This window comes from Sinocyclocheilus anshuiensis, unplaced genomic scaffold (genome assembly GCF_001515605.1).
Source record: "Sinocyclocheilus anshuiensis isolate Anshui unplaced genomic scaffold, SAMN03320099.WGS_v1.1 scaffold627, whole genome shotgun sequence".
Lineage (NCBI taxonomy): Eukaryota > Metazoa > Chordata > Actinopteri > Cypriniformes > Cyprinidae > Sinocyclocheilus > Sinocyclocheilus anshuiensis.
In genome coordinates this window covers 1,596,896-1,606,979 of record NW_015549703.1, presented here as the reverse complement: position 1 = coordinate 1,606,979, position 10,084 = coordinate 1,596,896, and the positions used below count along the sequence as shown (strand labels likewise).

General features: G+C 37.5%; 1 protein-coding gene across 1 annotated transcript in view; it reads right to left on the bottom strand.

Annotated features, from left to right (window-relative positions):
* Nucleotides 1-10,084, bottom strand: part of LOC107660610 (receptor tyrosine-protein kinase erbB-4-like) — a 391,742-nt gene that overhangs the window by 116,981 nt on the left and 264,677 nt on the right. The window contains exon 4 of the mRNA XM_016449970.1: nucleotides 913-1,044. Within this exon, the coding sequence (XP_016305456.1) occupies nucleotides 913-1,044 (132 nt within the window). The remainder of the gene's footprint in view (nucleotides 1-912; nucleotides 1,045-10,084) is intronic.

Sequence of the window (10,084 nt, the reverse complement as noted above, 5' to 3'; positions counted from 1 at the left end):
AACAATGTTCTCCCTGACGCTCTAGAGCTCTGTCCCAGCGGAGACGGCCCGTATGGCTTTGCTACACTCATCTGCGGTGGCTGTTCTGCCACCCAAGCTTAATTGACTGTTGGGTAATTGCAGTGTGAGCATGGCTGACTGATGGAGTGTTGTCCTCTATCCCTGTTCCACTTCAGTTAAGAGTAATTACACTAGTGGCTTACTCTCTTCAGCTACATGGGCCAGGCACTTTTGACTATCTTCCCTTTTTAAACATTTTTCTTCAGGATCCTTTGATGAATAGAAAGAACAATAGTACACTACTATTCAAAAGGTTGGGGTCAATAAGTTTTGTATTTATTTATTTATTTATTTTGTAAATAAATTAATTATATTCTGCAAGGGCACGTCAGTCAAAAGTGACAGTAAAGACAATGTTATAAAAGATTTATAAAAGATTTATATTCAAAATAAATGCTGTACTTTTGAACTTTCTAGTCATCAAATAATTCTAAAAACAAAAACACAGTTTCCACAAAATATAAGCAGCAAAAACTGTTTTAAACACTGATAATAATTAAAATAATAAAAGGTGCTTGACCACCAAATTAGTATACTATAAAGATTTCTGAAGTATCATGTGACACTGTCGACTGCAGTAATGTACTGTATTAATGGCTACTGCTTTGCATCACAGGAATAAATCACATTTTAAAATATATTAATATAGAAAAGTCATTTTAGACTAAAAAAATATTTCATAATATATTTTTACTGTATTCTTTACTGTATCAAGTAAATGCAGCCATGGTGAGCATAAGAGACTTCTTTCAAAAACATTTAAAAATCATACTGCCCCTAAACTTAAACAGTAGTGTATTAACAATCCAGTTTAGTACTGTACCTCGTGCTCTGAAGGTCAGTACTACTCACATGAGCTGCTGCTATTGGACGGCACAACCAGGTGATCAGGGCGAGCGGTCTTCACTATATCCTGCCAGTGGATGGTATCGGCATGACACAGGAACTTGTTCTGGTCCACATACACCCCTCCATTCAGAATTTCTGTTAAAACACAGACAGCAACAATAAAACACCACTGACTACTTAATGACTTATGTCAGTGGACACCTCTGAAAATATCGTTCCACTGAAGGTGACCTCATCACTATCTTACGTTACATAGAAAGAGCAAGGTAAGGCTCCCTGGAGAACAAAGATAATGTATAAAATAATTTGATTTCTTCGCTCAGTGACTCTTTTTGACCCTCTGGTGTCATTACTGGCCTACTTCTCAGGTTAGTGAGCCTGGAATCCACAGTCAGACGAGACTAATGCTTTAATGGAACAGTTCACTCAAAAAGGAATTTTCTAATCATTTACTCACCCCCATGTTGGTCCAAACCTGTATGACTTGTGAGAAACACAAAAGGTGTAATTTTTTGGAATTACAATGAATAGGCACTGAAGTTTTAAAGCTTAAAAAGGACCAAAACTACCAATAAATTATCATAAATACATGATGTGCAATAAATACGCAGGTATTTTGAAGACATACCATAGTCTTATGTCAGGAACAGACCAAAAGTTCAAGCTCTTTTGATGTTCAGGAGTGTTCAAGTAACACACAGCAATGTGAACAATTTATGCAAGTCTGATCTTTAGAATGAATTTATAAGTCAAAATGATAAGTTCAGAAAAATCAGTAAGATTTTTTTTTCTGTGAAACAACAGGAGAAATCTTGATTGTACTAGTCGCAACTTTTTGTAATTACAATTGATACTGAAATTTTAAAGCTAAACTATTAATAAATTATCAAACATAATTATCAAGAGTTCTCAATACATGTTATGCATAACATATACAAGTATATGGACATGATAAGACAGGATTGCTTTAGGAACAGACTGAAATTTCACATTTTTTGCTGTTCAAAATTGTTTAAGAGATGACATGCAACAATTCATTCAATTTGGATTTTTTTCAGTAAAATTGTGATATGTTTCATGAAGTCTAAATGACTAGTTTACAATCCCCAGTCACTCAATCCAGTCACAATTAATAGACAACTAATTTTCAGTGAACAATGACTTAATCACACATATTGCATGATGTATAACTCACTAGTCAAATTAGGGCTACATCTATCATATTTATGGTGTATTTCCATTCTTTTTGGAGTTTGAGAGCTCCACTCCCCATTCACTATAAAATTAATAACAACATTTCTCCTTTTATTATCCAAAGAAGAAAACATTGCAAGTCATACAGGTTTGAAACGGCATGAGGGTGAATAAATAATAACAGAAATTTCATTTTGGAATGAACTTAAAAAAACATAAAGGCTAGACAAATTATACTCTTACTGCTATTATTAATAACCCTAATCTGTTTTTGTTTTGATTTTCTCTTCATTGTATTTCTCCCCACTTTCTTCCTCTCCTCTGAGAGATGTCTACTCCCGGCAGACACAAACAGAGGGAAGGAAATGATTACATTCCCAGACAATGTCAGAATCAGATCCATCCTGGATTTGGAGCGCCGAAATTCTGGACAGCAGCGCTAACAGGTTTGTAATTTCATATTTCATCTGCAGGGAGACTCCTCTCAATCCTTTGCCCTAATATGCATCATCAGTCTCACACGGATCACCAGATTTGAAGAGATATCAATCTGCTATTCCTGTCCCCGTGTGTTCACGGGCGAGACGTCTCTGTTTGGGCACACCAGACGACAATGAACATTATGATCTTAACGTGTCTAGAGTAATCCTCACTTGCGTGGACAAAAACACTAGAGAGCTTATAACAGATTTGCATTATTTACTGCACTGGATTTCTCTTTCACGGCTACAGGAGATTAGCCAGGTGGCGGAAGAACAGATAGAGACGTATTCATACCACGGGCCATCTGAAACTGATAATAGCCTAACAAAAGCCTGATTAAACTGTACCCCATGGATGATTGGAGACTGCTCTCTCTACAGGGCATTGAGAAATCTGTCGCTCAATGGATAAATTAATTTTAGCGTTCTCTGCATCTGACATGCTGGGAGGGCTGAACGCAAATGTCTTGCGTTATCCTAGAGGCAAGAATCAGAAAAACAAATAAATGCAATGGCAGAAATCGGCAGGGGTCCTCAGACGGCCCGACCGGTTGAAGGAGACTCAGGAACGCCGTCTTTCTGTCTCTACAGACGATTCTCTCCAGCTTCACTGAACCTTACTGCGTACATCAGATAAAAACACCCGAGGGAAGAGAGAGCCCACAATTGAAAACTACACAGGCTCAGTCAGCACCTATTATGTTATTATATCAAAATATTGATCATACAAGAGAAGACTAAACATTAAAACAGATAATTGCATTTGTTTACATGCAATAGGCCCTATTCATTAAAAAAAGTTGTGGCTAAAGCTAGTTGGACAAGTTCTTACTTCCTTACTCAAAGGTCCGTCATTTTCAAAGACAACATTCAAAGCCCTCTACACAGGCTATGATATTTCCTGTTGTACTTCTCTTGAACTTGGTGTTTTGTCCATAAAGTGAAAGTTTTATTTTGGACCCCACTCACATTCATTGCGCAGAAAAAAAAGCATTCTTCAAAAATATCTTCTTTTGTGTTCAAAAGAAGAAAGTCAGTCATAAACCATGTGTTTAACAGTTAAACATTTATAGATTTAGATTTAACATTTCAATTTGATATTTAGATTTAGATTTAATGATTATATTTAAGATTTTTAAAAGTTTGACACTTACATTTAATATTTATTTATTAATTTAATCCTATAGCATAAAAATTAAATGTAAAAGATAAATCTGGAAAAATAGGCTACATTATCACCCTAATCTCAGTTTCTCAGCTAGCACAGATTGGCAGGCAAGTTACGTGTATCAAAGGACACACAGCTGGAGGGGTAGGAAAGCAGACACACACACACACACACACACACACACACACACTGGCAGTCTAGATGCCAGCACTGGCGCTGGGTTCAGTAAAGCGTGTTCCTCTCGGCTATCATGACAGCTGGTTTCATTTGAATGACTGTTTGACTTGTTTTTGGGTCTGTAAAAGCTACAGTTCAACTCAATTTTGTCTCAAATGAAGTGAAAACATTAATGTCAGTCATTTGGAAACGCACACACAATCGTGTCATACCTGCGCACTTAAAACATGGAAGAACTTGAAGCATGTTAGAGTAAAATGAGTCTTGGCTCTGTTCCAAAACCTAGTGAGCCGCCTTACTGTCTACTGCTTACATAGGCAGCATCCTTCTAAGGCAGCACCACTGTGAGGCAGCAGTGACTGGTTTGGAACACGACTCTGTGCATTATACAAACAGCGCTAATGTAAAGCACACAGGAGACTCGACTTGATAACTGATTTCAACAAAATTAGCTGTTAACATGTTACTAAGCTAATGGCATGAGACTAATAAGCATAAAAAATACATAAAAACACATTTTAGTCAATTTTTAATTATAATGAACTATTTTCTACTGCTGTGCTTCAGTGTTTAATGAAATATTGCTATCGTAATCCGATTTATCTGCCAATGTGAATTGATCTTTGTCACTTAGTTACTGTGTGAGCAATGCCGTATGGGATTGCCATCTCTGCTGAGCATAAACTAAAGATGCAATGTAATTCTGTTAGAATTGGGAATATTAAGAATATTAAATTGTATCTTACATTTTGGAACACCCTTTGAACAAGAACATGCCTATAGCTATGTTTCCATGCACAAACTTCTGTGCACATTTTGGAATATTGTATGAAAATTGCTGAATAGAAATGCCGAGATGTACATAAAATCTGAAAATGCACATAAAAATGTATGCACTCAATTGTGTTATTTTTATCCAATAAGAATAAGAATAAAATCGTCAATTCGCAAAATAAAAAACTAATGTGACTAGACTGACCAGTCTTTTGCTCAATTCCTGAGCAAAAGTCTGTCATGAAAATGATTTTGTATAACTACCTCCCAGAACTGTCACACGATTACATTTCCAAACATTAGGCATCCGCCTCCAAACACAAGATAGCATGACAGCATTTGTTACTGCGTTTTGTCTGCATGCACTAAGATGCAAGTCATTTATTATGTAAGAAAAACATTTCATTTTTATTATTGATACTTTGTGCCAGTTTCCCAGGAAGTCACAATTTTGCTGAACACATGAGATGGAAACATTAGGGTTAGGGCATATTTGCAAATGTTACATACGATATTTTAATTTTCCGCACAAAAGTTAAATTCGCAACTCTGGATGGAAACATAGCATACGATGGCTAAAAATGCTGCATACGCAAGCTGATATGAAGACTAATAGATAATGATTTTTTTTTTCTGGGCTTAAAACAATCAGTTTCATTTAACTAAATGGACCAGAACAGGACATCATGGCACCAGCGGTGTAGTATGCAGTACGCGGGATCTTTCATTAGCTCAACTTGAACTAGTCAAGCGTCCTCTTTAACAAAGAGTCCTAATCCAGTAGTTCATTCACTGTAACACTTCCTCTATAAGATGGCCAAGCCTATCAGGCATAGATATGGCCGTCTATTCATCACAGAGTGCCAACATCACCCCGGCCTTATGCCAGTCACTGCCAGCAGTCTGGCTCTGCGTGTGGCACAGAGGGACTGAGCCTGGCAGGGCTTATGAGGAATGATATGCCAGACTGTGCCAACTTCCCCTGCCGCCACTGTACAAATAGGTGATCTTCTGCGTCATCCATCAAAGTGAGGCTCTGCACCACACAGCCTGGCCTCTCCAGCCGTGTTACCAAGGAGATGCTGTCTGGGTAAAAAATGCAATGAGTAAAGCTGAGCAAACAACGAGAGGGAACACAGAGTGATTTTTCTTTACGATGAGGAGAACAAAAATCGCCCTGGACCCAACATATCAGGACTTTGTGTTTTAATTGTAGTTTAACCGAACATTATTGTTCTTTGCACCATTGAGGGTGATATCTGTCATGCTGTCTTTATTCTTTTGTGAGAGTGAGTGCACTAAAATCACAGGCTAAATGCTAAACAAGACCTAAGAGAGAGAAACGGCAAGACTTTTTATGGATTCATACATATTTCACCGGAAATTTGGAGACTGTGTGCTCCTCTGTGTCCAATTTGAGAAAAAAAATGCAAGTAATTCCTTCCATGTGCCTCTTATCACAACTGACCAATACAGAAATGACTCAAAACAGAGTCTACAACTGTCAGAGACAGGTGTGATTTCTCAGGAAAACTACCTGAAATGGTTTTACTACCTGACAGATACATTTTAGTGGTATCGGTCAAGTAGAAGGGACATTTTTTGGTCTTATTTCACAAAAAAAGTCACTTACGGCACCTAACGATTTGTTCTACCTTCTGAATCTGATTGCTTACAGATGATAATGGCTAATCTTTAAAATCAATCCAAACAGCCTAGATTTCATTCAAGGTAAACATTTGATTAGTTCTTACTTTTTTGCCCCCCTGGGAATCGAACCCATGACCTTGGCATTGCCAGTGTCATGCTCATCTGCTTGAGCTACAGGAAGTCTTTTAATTTAACAAACTTCTGATGAAAATATGGTGAGGAAAAAAAATAACACCACATGATGTTAACAATGCAATCATTTTTAAAGAAGAAAAATCTAGAAGAATTATGAATGCTTCATATAATCCTATCATAGTCAACAATGTCAGTATTTGACCCATGAGCAATAAAATGTAATAAAATTAAAACTAAAAGAAATGTAAAAAAGTAAAACTAACAAATTAATAAATATGACAAAATATTGACTATATATGACACTATATTGACTATAAAATTGATTATTTGATCAAAACTACAGTAAAAACAGTAATACTGTGAAATGATAACGATTTAGAATAATTTTTTTCCCCATTTAAATGCATTTTAAAATGTAATTTATTCCTGTGAAAGCAAAGCTGAATTTTTAGCATCATTACTCCTACTCCAGTATTCATTGTCACACAATCGTTCAAAAAAAATATTCTAATTATCAATCTTGAAAACAGTTGTGCTGCTTATCTTACATTTGTAGATTTCAAAATTATTTAATCAATATAAATGAATTGAAAGCTGAAAATAACAGCATTTATTTGAAATAGTAATCTTTCGTAACATTATAAATGTCTTTACTGTCAATTTTGATCAATTTAATGGGTACTTGCTAAATAAAAATAAGTATTTCTTTTAAAAAATCTTACTGATCCCACACTTTTGAACCATAGTGTGAAAGCTCAAAGCTGTGTACCATTGCTCACTTACACATTATTTAGCTACAATAATAAGAAGCTTCAAAGATGGGCTTTCCATGAACACCCCAGCCAAGGTCAGAGCAAAAGAGCCGCTCACATAAATCTAGAGAAACAGGGGTGGCATACTAGGAATAAAACACAGACAGACTCCATTTGAATTTAATTGCACTTTTATGTATTTAACTACTGACCTGAAAAGAACAACGGCTTTAATTTAACTACATAAAAGCATTTATGAGGAGTTGATGCCGCAGGCGTTCGGGAGAGAGAAAGGGGGAAGGCGCGGACCTGTGCGGGAGTATTTCAGCAGGCATTCGTGCCGTGCTGGCTGCGAGCAAATGCACTTTTAACGAGACACTGTTGACATTCAAGCATGAGTGGCCACGGCAGGCAAAGCATCACGGGAGCCTACTGATGGCCCATATGTGATGGGCGCTGACAGCAGAACATGTGTTCTACTGGTTACATGTGTCTGTTTCAGTCCTTGGAATTCATCTGAACCAAGGACCCTCTTGTAGTGCTCAATGCATCATTTTTTTTTTGTTCAGGCTGTGGAGGGACAAAGACCAACTCGATAACAACTCTTGAAAACCAATGACAAAGGCAATAAATAACAGGCAAGAGCTGCATTGAAATAAATCCCTTTCAAATCCAACCAAGGTTGATACAAATGAATGGCGATGGAAAAAATAGGACACCCTTTCTATCTACAGGAGGGCAATTTTTATTGGCAAATGTTATAAGGGGAATTGTCACAGTGACGGTGTGATATACAAGCAATAAAGAAAGAATTGAAAGTATATTGAACGCTGAGGGGAAAACTGTGTAGTAACAGCACAAAAGTAGTGGTTTAAAAGCAATGACAGATGCTCACAATACACTATAACATCTATTTATTAACAGTTACTGCGGAAGCATTTGAGCTCAAGTCTTATTTTGAGTTGTTTGTTGGGTTACAAGGTGTATCAGGGTTCAAGGCTGGTCAGCTCAATAAATATAGGTGCAGTATATATATATAAACATGATGGATGACAGCTTCAGACGGTGGGTTTTACCAACAATCCTCTCTGCCCCCTGACTTCCTCAGGGTGGTAATTGCGTTTAAAGCAGGCTGATGAAATTTTGTTATCCCTCACACAATTGTTTCCGATGAATCTTTATGAAAAATGGCTAAGATTAAAGGCTTATGGAATTATCTAGTGCAGGGAGCATCTGTTTATTTATTCTGAGAAAAGAATAGAAAGGAGTAGCGGTATAAATGAGCGAGGGCAAAGGGTAAGACTCTCATTTCTAGTAACTGAAATAACCTTTCATCCTGCATATCTGGGTCATGTAGGTGAGCTTGTTGTATTAGAGCAGTTAAATCACTACATGCAGTGGCATGCTTGCTGGAATAGATTTCTAAAACACAGGCCTATAGGAAAGGGAACATACAGTAATGGTTTGTCTGCAGATAACGAACACAGATTAAGACTGTACACAACTTGTGCATTGGGCCAGCTATCTCTTCTGGGAGGATTTGAATGCAGTTACTTCAGGTCAACACTGTGATGAAAGACTTTATAAGAGAGAGCAGCGCAGAGTGTGTGAATGGCTTTAGTGAGGTGTTGGGGAATAATCTTACATAATCTCGATAATATCTGTTGATGAAAATAATACTATATATATATATATATATATATATATATATATATATAACAGTAACTACAAACTGTATTTTAAAAAATTCTGCTGTGGAGAAAGCTGAATAGTAATTCAAACATCCATTCTCTCTTTCTTTGGGCAGAGCAAATTGGCTCCTTAACTGCACAATGGTTTAATCAGAGAACACAAGTGAGCTTAATTCAGATCAGAACAGGAAACTGTTCACCCCACACCAGCACTCCAATGAGCTGTCTGTCCCCAGAAGCTCCACAGAAGGAGAGAAAAAAAGCCAAACCTAACTGAAACAAAAGAGCACCGGAATACAGATGACTCGACCGTGACCTCTCTTAACCTCAGGGAGAGTTCAGCATTCCCCTGATAGCCTACAGGTGAAGCCAGGAACGCCTTTGAACTCAACCTCTAAATCTCATAACAGACCAAACACGATTTTAGTTACATATGTAAATAAGTCATAAGTAATAGTAAGTAATAGTTAAGCCTGCATTTTCAGCCCGGGCCCTGACTTTTTTACGCCCCTAGGGCCGGGCTTCGGGCCAATTTTCGTTTCTGCAATTAAGGATGATTGCCGCATAGTATGGGTGTTTCCTTTTGCCTGAACTAGAGCCATGCATTTCAGCCCGGGCCCAACGGGCCCCGACTTCATAGTTAAGACGCGGGCTGGGCATCGGGCTTGTTTTAGGCTTCTCCTTATTTTTATATTTTAGACATCCATCAATTAGTGATGAAATTTTTTTGCCGCGCTGGTGGAAACCGCGACTATCAAGAGCTGTGTTTATTGTCCCGCCGCAGCAGCAGAGCGAGCGTGCCGTCAGCGCAGCTGAACAGTTCTGCGTTCAAATGCATGCAATAGGCTAAAGCTTGCCGCAAAGCCCCAGCAAAAGTAATTACCATGAATGTGTCATGGGGAAATAGTAAGGAGATATTTTAATTATTTACAAATAAACTAGCGTTTTCTGAATCGGTGTCGATGAAGTTGTCGATCCTGACTCGCCATCTCCACATTAGACGCGCCTTTAGAGAGAAGTGCATCTTTACGGATTATGATTATAATGAAAGAGTTTTTGTTTTTGATTTGTTTTTATTTCGTTAAGTAGTCATTTAAAGCTTTCTATAGATATATTTATCATGTCTGTGAGGCATGTATTCGCTGAGTTTCG